Source organism: Elephas maximus, chromosome 5, assembly GCF_024166365.1.
Source record: "Elephas maximus indicus isolate mEleMax1 chromosome 5, mEleMax1 primary haplotype, whole genome shotgun sequence".
Lineage (NCBI taxonomy): Eukaryota > Metazoa > Chordata > Mammalia > Proboscidea > Elephantidae > Elephas > Elephas maximus.
This window is the reverse complement of record NC_064823.1, coordinates 28,232,455-28,253,981: the sequence shown is the minus strand read 5'-3', so window position 1 is coordinate 28,253,981 and position 21,527 is coordinate 28,232,455. Positions and strand designations below refer to the sequence as shown.

The 21,527-nt window shown below is 40.3% G+C and overlaps 2 protein-coding genes across 2 annotated transcripts in view; both read right to left on the bottom strand.

Moving 5' to 3' along the window:
* LOC126076831 (mitotic spindle assembly checkpoint protein MAD2A-like) overlaps nucleotides 1–21,527 on the bottom strand; it is a 132,858-nt gene that overhangs the window by 47,724 nt on the left and 63,607 nt on the right.
* Nucleotides 8,739–21,527, bottom strand: part of LOC126077503 (rho GTPase-activating protein 20-like) — a 474,291-nt gene continuing 461,502 nt past the window's right edge. The window contains exon 15 of the mRNA XM_049887046.1: nucleotides 8,739–9,115. Coding sequence (XP_049743003.1) covers nucleotides 8,988–9,115 — 128 coding nt within the window. The 3' untranslated portion in view covers nucleotides 8,739–8,987. The remainder of the gene's footprint in view (nucleotides 9,116–21,527) is intronic.

Genomic DNA, 21,527 nt, shown 5'->3' with positions numbered 1-21,527 from the left:
GCAAATATAAAATAAATTATAACAATAACTTATAGATGGCTCAGAGACTGCAGTCGACATCCAATCACACGAACAAGCAGACCGTGATTGCTTCTACAATGCCCCAAAACAGAGAATCAAGATCTCTCCCAGATGAAGATATATTCCTGGAATTGCCAGATGTAGAAAAGAAAAGATTACTATACAGAACGCTTCAAGACATCAAGGACAATATCAGAAATGAAATCAGGCAATGTACGGAAAAGAGCAAGGAACACACAGAAAAAGCAGTTGAAAGAATTAAAAAGATGATTCAAGAAGACAATGAAAAATTTAATAAGCTGCAAGTATCCATAGAGAGACAGCATTCAGAAATTCAAAAGATTAGCAAAAAATAACAGAACTAGACCACTCAATAGGAAGTCAGAGGAGTAGAATTGAGGAATTGGAATGCAGAATTGGGGAGATGGAGGATAAGGCAATTGGCACCAATATATTTGAGGAAAAATCAGAGAAAAGAATTAAAAAAAACGAAGAAACCCTAAGAAAGATTTGGGAATGTATCAAGAAAAATAACTTGCGTATGAATGGAATTCCAGAGCAGGGAGGGATAACAGAAAGTACAGAAAGAATTGTTGAAGATCTGTTGGCATAAAACTTCCCTGACATCATGAAAGATGAAAGGATATCTATCCAAGACACTCACTGAACCCCATGCAAGATAGATCGCAAAACAAAAATCATCAAGATATATTATCATCAAACGTGACAAAACCAAAGATAAGGAGAAAATTTTAAAAGCAGCCAGGGATAAATGAAAATTCACCTACAAAGGAGAAGAATAAGTTCGGACTACTCAGCAGAACCATGCAGGCAAGAAGGCAATGGGATTACATAAATACAATATTGAAGGAGAAAAATTGCTAACCAAGAATCATACATCCAGCAAAACTCTCTCTCAAATATGAAGGTGAAATTAAGTCATTTACACATAAACGCAAGCTTAGAGAATTTGCAAAAACCAAACCAAAGCTACACGAATTAGTAAAGAAATTCTTTGGTCAGAAAATCAATAATATCAGATATCAGCACAACACAAGGACACAGAACAAAGCATCCTGATATTAACCCAGATAGGGAAATCAGAAAAATAAAATAAGATTAAAAAAATGCTCAAAACACGGAATCACTGATGTCATCATGTAAAAGATGACAATAATCAAAAAAGAGGGACTAAATACAGGAGGCATAGATCTTCCATATGGAGAGGAAATCAAGGTGATATACGGAGAAACAAGTTAGGTTTCTACTTAGAAAAATAGGGATAAATATTAAGGTAACCACAAAGAAGACTAACAATCCCATGCTTCAAAATAAAAACCAAGATAAACATAAAGACTCGCTAAAAACAAATTCAACTACAATGAAAAACAAATTCAACTACAATTTACAAAGAAAAACTTCTCAGCACAGAAAGGTCAGTGGAAAATGAAATTGTCAGCAATGCACACAAAAAAGGTATCAAAATGACAGCAATGAACTCATACCTATGTATACTTACACTGAAAGTAAATGGACTAAATGCACCACTAAAGAGAAAGAGAGTACGAATTGGATAAAAAAAAAACATATTGCAGCTATATCCTGCCTACAAGAGACACACCTTAGACTTAGAGACAAAAACAAACTAAAATTCAAAGGATGGAAAAAAATATATCAAGAAAACAACAATCTATAACAAGTTGGAATGGCAATATTATTTTTTGACAAAATAGACTTTAAAGTTCAATCCACCACAAAGGATAAAGAAGGACTCTATATAAGGATTAAAGGGACAATTTACCTGGAAGATATAACCATATTAAATATTTATGCACCCAATGACAGGGCTGCAAAATACATAAAACAAACACTAACGGCATCGAAAAGTGAGATAGACAGCTCCACAATTATAGTAGGAGACTTCAACACACCACTTTTGGTGAAGGACAGGACATCCAGTAAGAAGCTCAATAAAGACATGAAAGATCTAAATGCCACAATCAACCAACTTGACCTCATAGACACATACAGAACACTCCACCCATCAGCTGCAAATTATACTTTCTTTTCTAGCGCACCTGGAGCATTCTCTAGAATAGACCACATATTAGTTCATAAAGAAAGCCTTTGCAGAATCCAAAACATATATTACAAAGCATCTTCTCTGACCATAAGACCATAAAAGTAGAAATCAACAACAGAAAAACCAGGGAAAAGAAATCAAATACTTGGACACCGAACAATACTCTGTCAAAAGAGACTGGGTTATAGAAGACATTCAGGTGGGAATAAAGAAATTCATAGAATCTAATGAGAATGAAAACACTTCCAATCAGAACCTTTGGGACACAGCGAAAGCAATGCTCAGAGGTCAATTTATAGCAATAAATGCACAAAAAGAAGGACCAAAATCAAAGAACTGTCCCTACAACTTGAACAAATAGAAAGAGAGGAAGAAAAGAAACAGTCAGGCACCAGAAGAAAACAAATAATAAAAATTAAAGCAGAATTAAATGAAATAGAGAAGAGGAAAGCAATTGAAAGAGTTAACAAGACCAAAAGCTGGTTCTTTGAAAAAATTAATAAAATTGATAAACCATTGGCCAGACTGACAAAAGAAAAACAGGAAAGGAAACAAATAACCCAAATAAGAAATGAGATAGGTGATATTACAACAGACCCAACTGAAATTAAAATAATCATATCAGATTACTACAAAAATTGTACTCTAACAAATTTAAAAACCTAGAATTAATGGATGAGTTCCTAGAAACATACTACCTACATAAGCTAACACAAACAGAGCTAGAACAACTAAATAGACGCATAACAAAAAAAGAGATTGAAAAGGTAATCAAAAAACTCACACACACACACACACAAAAACCTGTCCCTGATGGCTTCACTATAGAGTTCTACCAGAATTTCAGAGAAGGGTTAACACCACTAGTGCTAAAAGTATTTCACAGCATAGAATGGGACGGAATACTCCCAAACTCATTCTATGAAGCAGGCATATCCCTGATACCAGAACCAGGTAAAGACACCAAAAAAAAAGAAGATTACAGAACTATAAGCCTTATGAACTTAGATGCAAAAATCCTCATCAAAATTCTAGCCAACAGAATTCAACAATATATCAAAAAAAAAAAAAAATTCACCATGACAAAGTGGGATTTATACCACGAATGCAGGGGTGTTTATGCAGGGATGGTTCAACATTAGAAAAACAAATTATGTAACCCAAAGAAAACAAATTGTTTTTTCTTTTTACCATATAAATAAAATAAAAAGACAAGAACCACATGATTTTCTCCACTGACGCAGAATATGCATTTGACAAAGTCCAACACCCATTCATGATAAAAACTCTCAGCAAAATAAGAATAGAAGGGAAATTCCTCAACATAATAAAGAGCATTTATACAAAGCCAATAGACAACATCATCCTATATGGAGAGATTCTGAAAGCATTTCCCATGAGAGCAGGAACCAGACAAGGATGCCTCTTACCCCCAATCTTACTCAACATTGTGCTAGACGGTCTAGCCATAGTAATTAGGCTAAATGAGGAAATAAATGGCATCCAGATTGCTAAAGCAGAAGAAAAAGTATCTCTATTTGCAGAAGATATGATCTTATACACAGAAAACCCTAGAGTCCTCAAAAAAACAGTGAAACTAATAGAAGAGTTCGGCAGAGTATCAGGATACAAGGTAAACATACAAGAATCAGTTGGATTCCACTACACCAACAAAAAGAACATCGAAGAGGAAATCACCAAATCAATACCATTTACAGTAGCCCCCAAGAAGATAAAATACTTAGGAAAAAACCTTGCCAGAGATGTAAAGGACTTATACAAAGAAAACTTCTAGACACTACTGCAAGAAACCAAAAGAGATCTACGTAAGCAGGAAAACATACCTTGCTCAGGGATAGGAAGATTTAACATTGTAAAAATGTCTATTATACCAAAAGCCATCTACAGATACAATGCAATTCTCATCCAAATTCCAATGACATTTTTTAATGAGATGGAGAAACAAATCACCAACTTCACATGGACGGGCAAGAGACCCCAGATAAGTAAAGCATTACTGAAAAAGAAGAACAACGTGGGAGGCCTCAGTCTACCTGATTTTAGAACCTATTATACTGCCACAGTAGTCAAAACACCTGCTACTGGTATAACAACAGATACATAGACCAATGGAACAGAGCTGAGAATCCAGACATAAATCTATCCACATATGAGCAAATGATATTTGACAAAGGCCCAAAGTAGGTTAATTGGGGAAAAGACAGTCTTTTTAACAAATGGTGCTGGCATAACTGGATATCCATCTGCAAAACAATGAAACAAGACCCATACCTCACACCATGCACAAAAATATACTCAAAATGGATCAAAGATCTAAACATAAAATCTAAAATGATAATGATCATGGAAGAAAAAATAGGGACAACGTTAGGAGCCCTAATACCTGGCAGAAACAGTATACGAAACAAGAATAAAGATGTAGAAGAAAAGCCAGATAACTGGGCGTTCCTAAAAATCAAACACCTATGCTCCTCCAAAGACTTCACCAAAAGAGCAAAAAGACTACCTAGAGACTGGGAAAAAGTTTTTAGCTATGACATTTCCGATCTGTGCCTGCTAAAACCTACATGATTCTGCTAAAACCCAACCACAAATAGACAAATAACCATATGAAAAAATGGGCAAAGGCTATGAACAGGCACTTCACTAAAGAAGAGATTCAGGCTGCTATCAGATACATGAGGAAAGGCTCACGATCATTAGCCATTAGAGAAATGCAAATGAAAACTACAGCGAGATTCCGTCTCACTTCAACAAAGCTGGCATTGATCCAAAGAACACATACTAATAAATGCTGGAGAGGTTGTGGAGAGACTGGAACACTGATACATTGCAGGTGGGAATGTAAAATGGTACAAACACTTTGGAAATGGATTTGGCACTTAAAAAATTAGAGATTGAACTACCATATGATCCAGCAATCCCACTCCTTGGAATATATCCTAGAGAAATAAGAACCTTTGCTCGAACAGATACATGTACACTCATGTTCATTGCAGCACTGTTTACAATAGCAAAAAGTTGGAAGCAACCAAGGTGCTCATCAGCAGATGAATGGATAAATAAATTATGGTATATTCACACAATGGAATACTACGCATCGATAAAGAACAATGATGAATCCATGAAACGTTTCATAACATGGAGAAATCTAGAAGACATTATGCTGAGTGAAATTAGTTGCAAAAGGACAAACTGTGTATAAGAGTACTATCATAAGAACTGGAGAAATAGTTTAAACACAGAAGAAAATATTCTTTGATGGTTAGGAGAGGGGGGAGGGAGGAAGGGAGGTAGAGGGGTTTTCAGTAATTAGGTAGTAGATATGCTTTATTTTAGGTGAAGGGAAAGATAATACACAATACAGGAGAGGTCAACACAACTGAACTAAACCAAAAGCAAAGAAGTTTCCAGAATAAACTGAACGCTTCAAAGGCCAGAGTAGCAGGGGTGAGGGTTTGCGGACCATGGTTTCAGGGGATATCTAAACCAATTGGCATAATAAAACCTATTAAGAAAACATTCTGCATCCCATTTTGGAGAGTTGTGTTTGAGGTCTTAAACGCTAGCAAGTGTCCATCTACGACGCATCAATTGGTCTCAAACCACCTGGAACAAGGAAGAAGGAAGAACACCAAAGACACAAGGTAATGATAAGCCTAAGAGACAGAAAGGACCACATAAACCAGAGACTACATCAGCCTGGTGGCATAGTGGTTAAGCACTACAGCTGCTAACCAAAGAGTCAGCAGTTCGAATCTGCCAGGCGCTCCTTGGAAACTCTATGGGGCAGTTCTACTCTGTCCTATAGTGTCGCCATGAGTCAGAATCGACTCGACGGCACTGGGTTTGGCTTTGGTTTTTACATCAGCCTGAGAGCAGAACTAGATGGTACCCAGCCACAACCGATGACTGCCTTGACAGGGAACAGAACAGAGAACCCCTGAGGGAGCAGGAGAGCAGTGGGATGCAGACTCCAAATTCTCATAAAAAGACCAGACTTAATGGTCAGACTGGGACTAGAAGGCCATGGTTCCTAGACCTTCTGTTAGCCCAAGACAGGAACCATTCCCAAAGTGAACTCTTCAGATAGGGATGGGACTGGAGTATGGGATGGAAAATGATAGTGGTGAAGAACAAGCTTCTTGGATCAAGTAGACACATGAGAGTATGTTGGCATCTCCTGTCTGGAGGGGAGATGAGAAGGCAGAGGGGGCCAGAAGCTACCCAAATGGACACAAGAAGAGAGAGTGGAGGGAAGAATTGTGCTATCTCATTAGAGGGAGAGCAGGTAGGCGTGTCTAGGAAGGTGTATATACATTTTTGTATGAGAGACTAACCTGATTTGTAAACTTTCACTTAAAGAACCATAAAAACTAATTTAAAAAAAAAGAAAGAGAATGCGGTTTGAACTACCAAGGATGGGAATGGGGAGGTGGGTCAGGAGAAGTCAAGTCAGAGTTTTTCATTCATTTCACAAAGAATTCACCTATATCCCCCAACATAAAGGTGCCTGCCAACTCAGTGAATCAAAGCGCAGCTCATGTCAGTAAAGAGAAGATTCCAAAGGCTTCCACGACCCCCACCCCCACCCCAATCCACTACATTGGAGGAGAGATGAAGACCATAAGAGGATGAGGAGAAGCAAAAGAGCAGACGAGGCTCCCTCTTAAATCCAAGTTCCTCCAGTTACGATTGGGCTGAGCTGGCAGAGAGGAAGGCCATGAGACTGCTAATTTAAACTGGGATAAGTGGACAGAACTGAACTGCACTGTTTAATATGTGAAAGTAATCAGCTGTGAGATCTGTCCTGCATATCATTAAAGGACTAGAAAGGGAGATTCAGCACAGTCAAAGGCAGTGATTAGAAAAAAATAAATAAGTAAAGCAATTCCATAGCTGTACCCCAGTGAATCAGGCTTTTCAATAAGCCAGTTGTACACATACAAAAAAATAAAAAAGGGAGATACATTAGGCATAAGTGAGCCACATCTTTCTCCCGTGGAGTGGTTGGTGGATTCAAACCACTTACCCTTGGGTTACCACCAAATACTTAACCAGTATACCACTAGGGCTTTTTAGCAACTTATAGAAACTCAAAAAAAAAAAAAAGAGAGAAAAGTTAGCACTGAGTTGACTCGGAATCTTGGCAAACCCACGTCCTTCAGAGTAGAACAAGGCTTAACAGGGATTTCAATCATTGACTTTTCAGAAGTAGACAGCATGCCTTTCTTCTGAGGCACCTTTGGATAGACTCAAACCTCCAAACCTTTCAGGTAGCAGCCAAGCATGGTAGCTATTTTTACCACTCAGGGACTCCATAAAACAACTAGACTGAGTGAATTAGTTCTACATATATCAATATGGAGAAAACATGTTAAGGTTTAAAAGAAAAGCTGCAGAATAATAAAAATTTGTGTAGGTTACTGATTCATTGAATAATACTTTGTTGTTGTTACACTATGCACAACAGAAGAAAACACTGCCCGGTCTGCGCTATCCTCACAATTGTTGTTATGCTTGAGTCCATTGTTGTGGCCACTGTGTCAATCCATCCCTTCTCCAGGGACTGATCCCTTCTGATAACAAGTCCAAAGACCAAGTCTCACCATCCTTGCTTCTAAGGAGCATTCTGGCTGTATTTCTTCCAAGACAGATTTGTTTGTTCTTTTGGCAGCCCTTGGTACATTCAATAATACTTTATTTACTTACATATGCAAACATAGGTATGTTGTGGATATTTATGTAATAAAAACTATCTAAACTTTTTATTTATTAAAAAATGATGTGAAGCAGTTTGAGGGCTTAGGATCATAATCTCAGGGGACAACCTGGCCACTTGGTAGGACATAGCACATAAAGATAATGTTCTACATCCCAGTTTGGTGAGTAGCGTTTGGGGCCTTAAAAGCTTGTGAGCGGCCAGCTAAGATACAACTCCTGATCTCTTCCGGTCTGGAGCAAAGCAGAGTGAAAGAAACCAAAGACTCAAGAAGGAAATTAATCCATAGGACCCATGTCCCACACGAACCACAGCCTTTGCTACCATAAGACCAGAAGAACTAGATGGTACACAGCTACCACTATCAACCATTTTGATCGGGGACACAATAGATGGTTCCAGAGAGAATGAAAAAAAAAAAAAAAAGAAGTACAAAACTCAAATTCCTAGAAAAAGATCAGACCTACTGGACTGGTAGAGACTAGAGGAACCCTGAGACTATTGCCTTGGGATGCTTTTAAACTTGGAACTCAAACTATTCCCAGAGGTCACCTAGCAGCCAAAGACTGAGTGGATCATAGCAATAAATAATATCGCCAGTGAATACTGTGCTACTCTAACCAACCACCTGAATGAAACCTAACAGTTAATATTTACTCTAGACCAAGGATGAGAAGGTAAGGAGGGTCAAGGAGCTAGATTAATGGAAACACAACAACCAGAACGGAAATAATGAGAAGTAAAGCCAATGTCCATTGACATCGTTAAATGAGGACCTAATTTCTATGTAAATTTTCTCCAAAATCACAATATTTTTAAAAATGATGTGAAAAGCATATGAAAAATGTTAGCATTTTTAAATCTTTCTTTTAAGATATAAAATAACACACATATGCTTGAAATTGCTTTTATCCTATCCCATCCCCTTCCTTCTTTCACAGAGATAAGCATTACCCTGAGGTTTTTTCCTATCCTCATTAGTTGTACACCTTTACATTTTGGAAAAAAATCCCATAAAATACAAATTCAGCAAAGCCCTACAAACATTTTGGAAAACACAACAGCTCTCAGTGGTGTCTTATAGATAGGAGTGATATGGAAGAGTCCAATACGACTATGGCTGTTCTAATCTTCAGGGACTCAGAAAATGGTGACAGGTGGTTGGTCCACGTCAGACGGGGCCTGGGCAGAATCCCGCAGTTGTCTCTTTCTGTAAATTAGTATAACTCTTATCGGCTTGGATTCGAGAGGCTGCTCCGTTGTTACTTCTGAATGAGAAAAAAAAAAGTTCTCTTGGCATAAACATATTCTCAGATACTAGACTCATCTCAGTTCCTGATAAAATGGACTTTCTTAAAGATTTCCTCAGAGCACTGAGATACATATCATACAAACAATAAATAGCAAAAATATGAAGGGACGCATGATACATGATACTGGTTCTGAATCTAAAATCCACCTTGTAAAATGGGCTGTTGGCAGTTAGCTATGATGTCCAGGTGTTATTGAGACAATTCTGACTGATGGCGACCCCATGTGTTGCAGAACACAACTGTGCTCCATAGGGTTTTCATGACCGTGACGTTTTGGAAGGAGATCGCCAGGCCTTTCTTCCAAGGCATCTCTGAGCAGGTTTGAACTGCCAACTTTTTGGTTAGTAGCAGGGCGCTTAATTGTTTGCACCACCCAGGGGCCCCTTAGCTGTGATTAGCTAGACTCAAATAATGCTAGCTACTGAGCCTGGCCTCAGAGAAATCTCTACTACTCCATTGTTGTCTTTTTTACAAATTCACTTGACATCATTATCTTATTTAATCCTCACAAATATCCTGAGATTTAGATACCATTTTTATCTGAATTTTAGAGATTAAGAATTTGAGGCTGAGATGGAAAAACTGGCCACGGATGACAGAACTGCTAACAGTGGGGCAGGGGTTCACACTCTGAAAAGGCTGTTTGACATCAAGTCCTTTTTTTCTCAGTGATGCTGGTTCTTTTCAAACTGTTTCAAAGAGCACTGGATCCCTGAGGTACCTCAGGGACACTGAGCAAGAAGAGGGGGAGAAATAAAACAGGCAGTGCTCTTGGCCCCTCACTTTGGTTTCAACCAGAGCACATCTGTTAGATCTATCAGGGTTCCATTTAAAGTTTTGTTTGAAAAAGTCTCCAAACCACTGTATCCTACCATGCTCTCTCCTGATGCCGTTACAAGCTGCACTAGCAACTTCTTGACATCGTGGACTTGGTCTTTTCTCTGATCTCACAACAGCGTGCTCTCTCCCCCTATCCATGAGCCACCCTTCTGGAGAAGCAGTGAGAAGACCCCGAGGCCCAGCTTCATTGTCCTGGGTCGTGCTGTGGGCTCCAGGGCAGTTGCTGTCTCGGCGTCACCCACGACTCCTACCAGGCTCACTCTTTCTTAGAAAAGCCATTAAATTATTCACAGTACCTGAAGCCTTCTCTGAACAATCACAACTCATTGTTGTGATCACTGAGCTTTCCTCCAAGAGGGAAGTAATGTCTTTTCCAAATATGTTCAAGCAATTTTTGATAACAAATTGTACAAGAGAAATCTGGAACACAAAATGGCAAAAATGTTGTTTTGTTTTTTTTAATATGACAAAGTTATAAATCACATTTCATATAGGCACCCTGAATCTAACCAAAATGTGAAAGAATTCTGAGACAAATTCAGAGTTGATGTGAAAGCAAATAAACTAGTTTTCTCTAAGAAACTGTGATACTTTCAAGAGTAGTTTGGGCAAAGACGTTAAAAATGCACTTAATCAGTGAAATAAACATGAAATTTGTGTCTCTGGCTTAATGGTTAATATTTTTATACCAATGGCTACACAGTTAACATTCAGATAATTTTTAAATTACCCACATATGGTGTTGGGGGTAAAGATGTTATTCAACTTATAAAGCATCCGATACATGAAAATTCATGAAATTCACTTGTTAAGTGAAGAAGTATCTTAACCGTGAGAAGTGGAATTTCTCTGTGGGCTGACTGTGAAGGAATGGGGCAGTGGGGTAGAAAAATCTGTCTGTCTGTCGAACTGCTGTCCTTCCCCAAGCATTGTCTTGCCTTAGGCTTGCTCTGTGGGGGTGCTAGGGGGAAATTGTGATCTTATTAGGCACCCTGCTGCTCCCTTAGGATGTTCTGGAATCTTTTACTACTAGTTTCTTCACCCCAATAGCAGACATAAAAGGGCAGCCAAGTATTTCTGAGTGGGCCAGTGCTGGCAGAAGTCTAGTGTGTGTGGAACCAAGGGTGCTCATATTGCCTGGCCCCCTGGGATGTGCATGGGCACAACTGCAAGCAATGCCTAGATGAGCTCGGTGCTGTCAGAACTACCAATGTTTAGATGAGGGGGCTGGCTTGGAGACTTTGCCCAAGGTTACACATCCAGCAATGGTAAGGTTGAGAGTTGAAGCTTGGCTTGTCTAACTTCAAAGCCCAGGTTTTTTCTATCATATCACACCACTTTTTTATCTCTCTATGGTTTGGTCAGAGCCCTGGTGGCACGCTGGTTAAAGAGCACGCTGCTAACCGAAACGTCAGCACTTCAAATTCACCAGCCACTCCTTGGAAACCCTATGGGGCAGTTCTACTCTTTCCTATAGGGTTGCTGTTAAGTCGGAATCCACTTGATGGCAATGGGTTTTGGTTTATGGTTCAGTCAGTCTTATATTTAGTGTCCTGAATGGGAAAGAAGTGACTCAGCTGCTCTCAATTTCCCACTTAACGACCCACCTTCCCATACCCCACCATGATAAGACAAATGACTCTGCCATCCCAGAAGAGTAGGATTAAAGTGTATACTTTTAAAAAATGGTGCTTTAGATAACAACCTGATTTTCAAGTTCGAAGTGAGGACTCAGGCCCCAAAGGCATAAAAAGGAGAAATAGGATTACCTTTTTTGTCAATTCATTTTCCAGTCCTGGGCTGCAGGAAGTAGAAGACCAAAGGATGCTTGGGGCGATACAGACTGATAAATTATATGCAGTCATCTGATTCGATGCAGAATGTTGTTCAATGTTGTATAAAGCCCCAAAAAGGTATCGCAGGAGAACAACATTGGCTTTTGGAAGTTGGTCTAAAAGCCTTGAAATACAGAAAAACACACTCTTAAGTCATTTCTTTAAGAATTTGTAAATAAGGAGAGAGACAAGACATTTTTTTTGTCCACAATGTCCATAACCCAGTGAAAACCGTAAAAGAATGTAGAACTCTGTCTCATAAAAAATGCTGCCTGCAATATTTCCCAGAAACCACTACCATGTGTTTAACAACAATAAAAAAAAGCCAAAACCTGTTGCTGTCGAGTCTATTCCAACTCATATCGACCCTATAAGACAGAGCAGAACCCCTTCATAGCATTTCCAAGGAGCACCTGTTGGATTCGAACTGCCGACCCTTTGGTTAACAGCTATGGCACTCAGCCACTATGCCACAGGGTTTCCGTGTTTCACTTGGACTAATCTTATTAATGTAGAATTTAATATAAATTTAGTACACACAAACCCCATAACATTCCAGAATGTGCTCAATTAACACTCACAAAAGTTACTGATGGAATTAAACAGCAATTGCATTGAAAATACTCCCTTTATTTCCAAGGTAACAACGAAAAACACGCCGTCTCATGATAAAAGTTCAAATCTTATCTACTAAGACGTATAAGTACGTTCTGAGATCTGCTCTGCTCGGCAGCATCCAAGGTCAATTTTATTCCAAATCAATCTCAATGGTACCACTTTCTTCTACGACTTTACAAGAGTATAATTTTCAATGTTCTAATATTTGTGATTGATGTTTTTTTTTCTAATCATGCATTGGAACTGTTTCTCAGTTCATATTCAGAGTTTTACTTTTTTTTTTTATACCAAGATGCTGCAACTAGGAGAAAATATGGTCACCAAAACGGCACCAGCAACAGGGAGCCCACCTCTGAGTACTACGGACTGATGATACACCCTTAAAGTAGTGTGAAGTACACAGGTTTTATACTAGCAGCAGCAACAAGCTATGGGATGTGATACTTGGTGTACCCGAACGGTCTCCTCTAAAGCGTAACAGGAGTGCAGTTGGTAACATGCACAACAGAGAGCTACAGGACTTGGTGCTCACTGTACTCAAATGGTCTTCTCTAAACTATAAGAGAAATAGAGGTGGTATTTTGTTCCATCGCCTTGTTTTTTGGTGACTTTCACGCTGTTCCTTAGTTTCTAACTCTTCAATGCAAATACTATGTTCTATTGCTAAAAGGGGGTTCACCAAAAGTATTCTGAAGGCGATAATTCATAACATTTGCAAGTTGCGAAAAAAGAATTGTTCTCAACAGGCATATACACATACTACATACTATTGGAATTCTAGGGTTTTTCATAGAAGGAAACCTTAGGAAATGGAGTTACTGAGTACTTTTTTCCTATTCTGTTATGTTGCCCATAACATTCATGATGAGTCCTGCCAGAAATTTCTGCTTGCATGGGCATAGACCTGGAATTCTTTGTGATCATTTCTTGACTTTGCAATTTGAGCTTCTGTTTTCTCTGAGTCTTGTAGGAAGCTAATTATTACTCCACCATGTTCCCCCAGAACCTCTGAGTGTCCCTTTTATAGCACTGATGACACTTCAGTTTATCTACTTCTCTCCTCCACCAGCCTCTGAGTTTCTTGAGGTGAGAGATTAGATCCTTCACCTCTGTGTGCCGAGAGAATAGCGAGTTGCAGGCATGAATGTATACAGAAATGCTTCATTAAATTTACTTCCTGAGCATAACAAGACTTTCTAGTTAGTTAAAAATTTGAGAAATTTAAATAATAACGCTGTCAGAGTTGGCCTCTACCACCTCTCTTGGACTAACAGATTTCATCTCCTATTAATTTCAAATATTCAGAAGGTGCACAATGGTCAACGGACCCCTATTAGTAAGGTGAGGAGAAAAACAGTAACTTGGTGACAGCAGCAACGTAGACATCTACTTTTAAACTGGTCTCCATGGATGTGACCACATGAAACCCTTTGGCAGTGGTCCTTATTTAGTAGGCAAAGTTGTACAATAGAAGCTATTTTTTCCTGAGAGTGTGTTGGTTGTATTTTTGAGGCATGGCCAGAGCTGGGTAATGACTACATCATTACCTCTGGATTCCAGTTATTTTCTCCTCCTCATTCCCTTCATCAATAACAGTAAGCCATTGATAATACAGACCAGAGGAAAATACACTTTCCTGGATGTTTCTAAAAAAATCCTAAAATAGATGAAAAATAATATTATTCTTAGGGCAAACGTGTATTAGACAAATGATAGAGATCACATTTAGTTGAAAAATTCAGTGTGGTCCCCACTTCCTTCATAGCCACCCACACTCTGACATCCACAGAGCTCGGCTCCACCTCTTTGCTGACTTGCACACCCATAAGCAGGTGCTTGGATTTTCTCCAACTAAAACTAGTGGCATAAAAGCAGAGTCTGGGCTGTGATGGGAATAAAGGTAAAGCCCCTTTCTATCTTCTGAAATCTGCTTATGTACAGTTTAGCCAACTGGTACAAATTACAAGGCCTGGTGATAAACACCCTAAATCCTATTATTTTCTTCAAAAGAGATACATACACATTTTGATGATCTATTTCAGCCATGGTGTTCTTAATTCCTGGCAAGAAAAGTTCTGAAACAAACACCACACACACAAATACAGGCACACACTCACACACACATAAAACAGGAGTAGGTCTTCTGACTTGAGATATATGTGCTTCTTGGAAAACCTCCTCTCATAAAAGCTTCCTTTTTCATCTCTTTAAGGGTTTTTGTTGTTTCCGTGCACCCCTGAGTAGATTCAGACTCATCATAGTGACCCTATGTGACAGAAGAGAACTGCCTCATAGGGTTTCCTAGGCTGTAACCTTTATGGGAGCAGATCGCCAGGCCTTTTCTCCTGAGGAGCGGCTGGTGGTTCAAACGACTGACCTTTCCCTTAGGAGCTGAGTGCTTCATGATTGTGCCACCAGGGCTCCCCGCCTTAATTGGAAAGGTGGGATAGGATATCATATTTTCTGGGGGTTTAGTTTCTTTGGGAAGTAAAATGTTCCAAAACAGAAAGAAATGATCAAAATTTAGATACAGCAAAACTTCAGGCCTCTGAGTACTAGAGCCACAGGCGTCCACAGGCCAGCTTCCTAAGTGGTGACCTGGAAAATCTGTCTTAATATCATACAGTTGGGCCTATTAAAATTTATTAAGCTTAATTTTAGTGTGATAACAAGGGGAAAACGTCAGATCACCTTGCTAGCTTCAAAGTCACATCTTTCTGCCAGTGGTCTCACTAAATAAATAGGTCGAACACTCACCCAACACCCCCACAACAACAAAAAAACAACATTGTCTTTGAGTCCATTCTGACTCATAGTGACCATATAGGACACAGAAGAACTGCTCCACAGGGTTTCCAAGGAGCAGCTGGTGGATTCTAACTGCCAATCTTTAGGGTTAGCAGTCAAAACACGCCTTAGCTCTTAACCACTGTGCCAGGAGACTTTTCTTAATAGCAGCTACTACAGGAAATGCCTCAGGGCAACTATCATGATGACAATCTGGAAATCATTCACTCTTTCTTATATTTACTGAGGTCCTGTGTGTGTCAGGATCTGCTTTGCATTCTGAGGACTTAGCTGTGAAGAAAACGGACAAAGTCAGTTTCCCAAGTCCCTCCCACCCTCCACTCATTAGAGCAATGGGGACCTTGCTTCCTCTGCATCCTTCCAACAGGGCACTGCCTGAACAGAAGCATGTCCCTTCTTCCATTACCAGTGCCCTGTAAGGATCCCAAGGAGACCAAACACCGAACTCACAAAATAACAATAGGGCAAAAATTCAGCTTAGGCTGTTGGTACATGCAGAGTTCCGCATACTGTCTTGGTGGAAGTCTCACAGTAAGGGGCCAAAGCCTTTTGATCTGGGGGCTGGCTAATTTATGCTAACCTACGTGTTAAAAGCTAGTGGACAGGAGGGTGTTACAGAAAAGCAGGTACACACTAGTGATAGAACATTTGTTGCTATATATTTTCATATGGACCAAGACACAGGTTTGCAAGAAACGTCCATTTACTGATGCATATATGATGTCCCCTTTACCAAGACAGATTTGATTGTAAATAAACTCGTGAAGTAATATTAAATGGGCACCTGGCCACTTGACTGGAAAGGGAATACAGAAAACTCTTCTTTACTTATGTCTAGGGCAAGGCACTTTTGACCTTTATGCCTCAGCCTGAGTTGGAGGCCCTGGGCCCTGTTTTTACCCTGCGTTCCTTGTATCTCCGCCATGCTGGGGACAAGAGCCCTGAAGCAGACCTGCAGAGGCTGTTCTGGGATCAACGCTTTGCTTAAAGTTGGTCTTGGATGTAGATTCTATTTTCAAAATATGTGAGGCATCTCTAAGGATGTGAAGAGCGAGGCATTTGAGAAGAGCAGGTTACCACGTGGCAGGTTAAGCACAACACGTATTAACAAAGAATGCCGAAGGTGGTCAAGATGAAAGAAGGCCCAATGGTAGCATCATTCCTATGGCACTTTTAAAGTGAAAGGCATTAAGAGAACGGGAAGGAATGATGATAAAACCAGTGGAGCTGTTGGTGGCCTGACTGAGCATTTATTTATGCATTTTATTTTCTTCTAGTTTAAGTGAAAGTTTACAATCAAGTCAGTCTCTCATACAAAAACTTATACACACCTTGCTATGTCCTCCTAGTTGCTCTTCCCCTAATGAGTACAGCACACTCCTCCTCTGCACCCTGTATTTTCTGTATGTATTCAATGAGCTCCTGTCCCCCTCTGCCTTCTCACCTTGCCTCCAGACAGGAGCTGCCCACATAGTCTCATGTGTCTGTTTGGGCCAGGAAGCTCACTTCTCACCAGAATCATTTTCTGTCCTATAATCCCGTCCTATCTCTGTCTGAAGTTGGCTTGGAGAATGGTTCAGTCTTGGGCTAACAGAGGATCTGGGGACCGTGACCTCTGGGGTCCCTCTAGTCTCATGGACTGAGTATTTTTGGACTCATCATAAGGTAAAAATTTCCTTACTATGGGAAATTTTTGTCATTGTTTTCAAAAGTTTAAAAAGAAATTTCTTTTGGAAACTTTGCCATCATTTCCGGTGAGGAGCTCTTCAAAAGTAGGATGCTTGTGTGTGTGTAAGTGCGTGCTTTCAAATTTTTATTTATTTAATTTTTTTGCACGTGGCATACAGACAGGTGCTTTTAACACCCACGGCAGTTTCCTTACCTTTCTGTAATGTTTTTCAGATTTTCAAATTCTGACCGTATTATACCTACTATGGCTCTTTGCCAATCATGAAGAAGGAAGCCAATCATATTTCTATACAGCTACACTGTGTGAAGATAATGCTAGAACCTTCCTTACCTTTAAGACAGACGCTACTACCAAAACCGGCTCGTCCTCCCAATTCACCTTCTCTCCTGAGTTTAGTTTCTGCTTGAGGGCTCCACATGCTCTGACACTGGCCGATATTCTGAAGATGCCCTCTGTCAGAGGCCCTTTTTGGTTAAGAAACAAAAGCATATCCTGGGGGGAAGGAATGGAAAAGACAATATGCAGAATTTCATACACACAGGCCTCAGCACAAGCTTGTCCTTGTTGGCATCCGGAACTAGGCTACAGGAGAGTATGGTGCTCAAGCTGGAAGGACTCAAATAAATTCTTTAGGTTTTTTTTTTTTTTTTTTTTGGCGTCTCTAAATATATTTTCTATTCATTGGTCCACTCTACATTCCTACACTGAAACACTTCAAACACTTGTTTTATTCAGATTTTCTTTTTCAGTTAATTTACACTTCTAAATCAAACTTCTCTGTCTACTTTAAGACTTCTGTTACATCACCCCGTCCTACCTCACCATTCTTTCCCCATTTGCTTATCCCTTTTAAGCAATTGTATCCCCCATTCCTACTTCTTGTATTTCCTCTCCTCTTTCAAAATCAGGCTCAAAAACCTTCTCCTCCAGATAGCCTTCTCCAAATAAATCCTCTCAGCACTTTCTGGAAAACCTGGTGGCCTAGTAGTAAAGTGCTACTGCGCTAACTAAAAGGTCGGCAGTTCAAATCCACCATGCGCTCCTTGGAAACTCTATGGGGCACTTCTACTCTGTTCTGTAGGGTTGCTATGAGTCAGAATTGACTTGATAGCAATGGTTTAGTTTGGTTTCTTACTTTTTCATTTCCTTTTTCTCTATCTTTATGTCTCTTGCTTGCAGTCAGGGGCCTATCTAGGGAAAGCAGTGCCTAGGGCAATTAGTGTTAAATCTCTCAATGATCTCTCCCAGCTGGCCATGGAAACTGTGGTGGCCAATAGAAACTGTTCTGGCACCCTTCCTCAAGTGGTGCCCAGGGCACACAGTCAGAGCACAGGACAGGCACCCTACCTGCCCAACTCCCCCTACCCCCAGCTAGGCCTCTGCTTGCAGTGTAGAAAGATAATAGGTGTTGGAGTCAGGTAATCTGTGGCATTGAAATGTATTTTACCACCTATTCACTGTGTGACCTTGGGGAAAGTACAGTACTTACCTATATTAAAGCTTTTGTTTATCTCCTTTGTGAAATGGGGATGATGATGATCACAAACCAAAACAAACCAGTTGTCCTGGGACAATTCCAACTCCCAACAATCCTATAGCACAGAGTAGAACTGCCCATAGGGTTTCCAAGGAGCAGCCAGTGGAATCCAACTGCCAACCTTTAGGTTAGCAACCCAGCTCTTAACCACTGCAACTCCAGGGCTCTCTGATGATAATGATAAGGACCCCAAATTTTCCGTGAAAGTTGCAGGGTCTGGGGTGGTACCCAGCATGCCCTTAAGACGATGATTTTCTTCACATCAAGCATGTGAAGCACTAGCATAGCCCCTGGAGGGATACTAGATACTCAATAACTGGAAACACTGATGGTTTAATACACTACTTTGAGACAACACAAGCTAAACTTTGTGGCTTTCGTTTGACTTATTCTATCAGGATTAAGATATTGGTATATGCCAGAGTGTAAGTCTTGTAGTCTTAAGCTTATGCACTTGAAATAAAATCAAACGCCATCTGAAATATTAAATCAAACACCATCTGAAATATTTTGAGTTGTAAGATTGAGTAGTCTCAGCTGAAGAAGCAACTAAGGGAAAGCTGAGAGTAGCGAGAAGTTCAAGGTAGGAGCTGAAAGGAGAATGTGAAAGGAGGTGGAACCTCTGCTTCAGAGACTGGTAAACACAGAGCACGTTCTGACTCATCTGAGCAGGCATATGTGGGTCTTTTCTGAAACTACTGGAATGGAAAAATTACCTTTTTCTCTGTGTCTACCTTATGATTCTGCAATAACTAAGTCAAATTTGTATTCTTTGAAAGAATGTAACAAAGCTTCTCAGCCAAAGCCAGGGGCTGTCTAGTGCTTTCTCCACTTAGAAATAGATTTGGATGAGAACACATGGGCTTGCAGAGCTTTCTCTTCCTCAGTCTCCCTGCTCAGAGGGGCCACAGAAGGCCAAAAGGAGACCTACCCGGAGAGGAGTGGGCAGGTCATCATTGGGACAAACATCTTTGAGTGAAACCCCAAAGAGCTTCCCTGGCTCGGGGGATGGTAGAGCCCTGCACACGTTGTCCTGGCAAGTGCCGGGGTTCCGCCGAAAGGCCCAGTTCACCACAGGCCATTTCTTTTCACCTGTCTTCTGGCCTGCATCTAAGGAAGAAGTGAGATTGTTAGAAGTAGTAGATTAATTCACTTAAACGTATTTCCACTGTTTCCATTTGCAGAGCATGTTGTTTCCTAGGGCTAGAAGAGAGAGAAATGGAGTCATTCAGTGTGTAGAATTTCCCCCATCCTGGGGTAGGTGGATACATCCCCGTGGTGTTAACTTGTTCTGTTTTCCCTTATTCTATAAATGGATAGTTACATCCAGAGGCTTGATCAGACTCAGGTTCAATTCTTCTGGAGGTGACACTTCCTACAGGTGCTATCTGCTCCTGCTGCAGTGCCTCCTGAGGCACCGAATGCGTGGTGGTACAAGTTCACTGATGTTAAATACGATCCATGAGGAATCAGATCCCATTTCATAAGCTAAAAAATGTGGTACCAAAATCAAGTAGAGTTTGATAATCACCTACCTTTACGGTAAGTCTCCCCCCTCTAGATTTCCTCTTTGGCTTTCTGAGTGAGTGCCTGACTATTGTGAACTTTTTCTTATCAAAAAGATCTGCCCTTCATGACTCAACCTCCCTGACCCCAGCTCCTGGGCAGCCTATAACTCCTTCACTCCAAGGGGCCACAACCCTCAGGCAGTTCCATGGACGATGTGCCTCCCCCTGAGGACAGCGTTCTTGGGAAGTCACCTTTAAATGCTGGCTGTGTGATGAGAACTCAGGTGGCCTTGTTTCTTGTAACACCCACCCATGCTACCCAGAGATGATTTTTAGCTACCCAACAGTCCCTGTCAAAGGAATGCTGAACAAGAAGAGCTTTTCTAAGACCAGGTGCTCAGCAATGAAACCTGAGTTCAGAGAGGTCTTTTCTACTACTCAGCTATGAATGTTTCCTGATAAGATATCCTAATATTTTCTTAAGCTGCTTAGAACCAGATGCTAAAAGAGTCCATAGACGAGCCAAGTTGTGGAAGGATAAACAGATAAGCAACATTTCACCAAATATCCTTAAATACCCACTGACTTGGCTTTTCTAGGATGTGGCAAGTATAACCTTAGGTGCGGTACTTCCGGTGCTGGATCAGAGGGTTCTGCCAGGTATGGGAACAAATTACTCAATCTCTTTGAACTTCAGGTTCCTCAACTTTAACATGACATCTCATGGAACTGAGTACTAAAATGGATGAAATGTATAATGTACTCCTCAGCTCAAGGCACAGCACATAGTAACCTTGTTGAGAACGATTTTCCTCACTCAGAGGGCCCAAGGCAATCAAGACATCAGTCTCCTCCTCTGAAAGCAGACCCCATCCCCTTCTCCATTTGGCTTAGCACCCTCCAGAGGGTATGCAGTCATGAAGGATTGCCACCATTCCACCTAACTAAGACTCTTTCTTCCTGCCCTAACATTCACACTCCATCGTTTTAAAAGTCTCAAGGAAAACAAACACATTCCTCAATCCAGGAAGGGATTTCTATACATCCAGCAATGTCAACATGTGCAAATGTTCAACGTACAGGTGAATATGTAGGTGAAGTAGTTGTACTCGGCCTGGTTTCCCTACCCTTGACCTGATTTTATTATTTCTAAAACTATCCAAATGTATTCAGTTATTTAGCTTTAATACCTCTTAAGAACATTGCTCTATCCCTTGATTTAAACCCAGTGCCGTCGATCAATTCTGACTCATTTGATTTAAAGCTATATATAAAGCTACTCTGTGACATAAACAGAAGGCAAAGTATAAACTGAGTTCTGTACTTTCTCAAAAGGACTTTGGGGCTTAGACGGACCTTTTGTTATGTACACTATCTTGTGTAAGAGTTCATGTTGCTCTGGGACCAATGAAAATAAGTGCTATTGTCATGAAAACTATGAGATATTGAACAAGCTAACTTTATAGAAACCTAGCCTTTCTTCAACGGTCCTGGCAAGATTGGAGTAGTGTTACCTCATGCTTGTAAATAG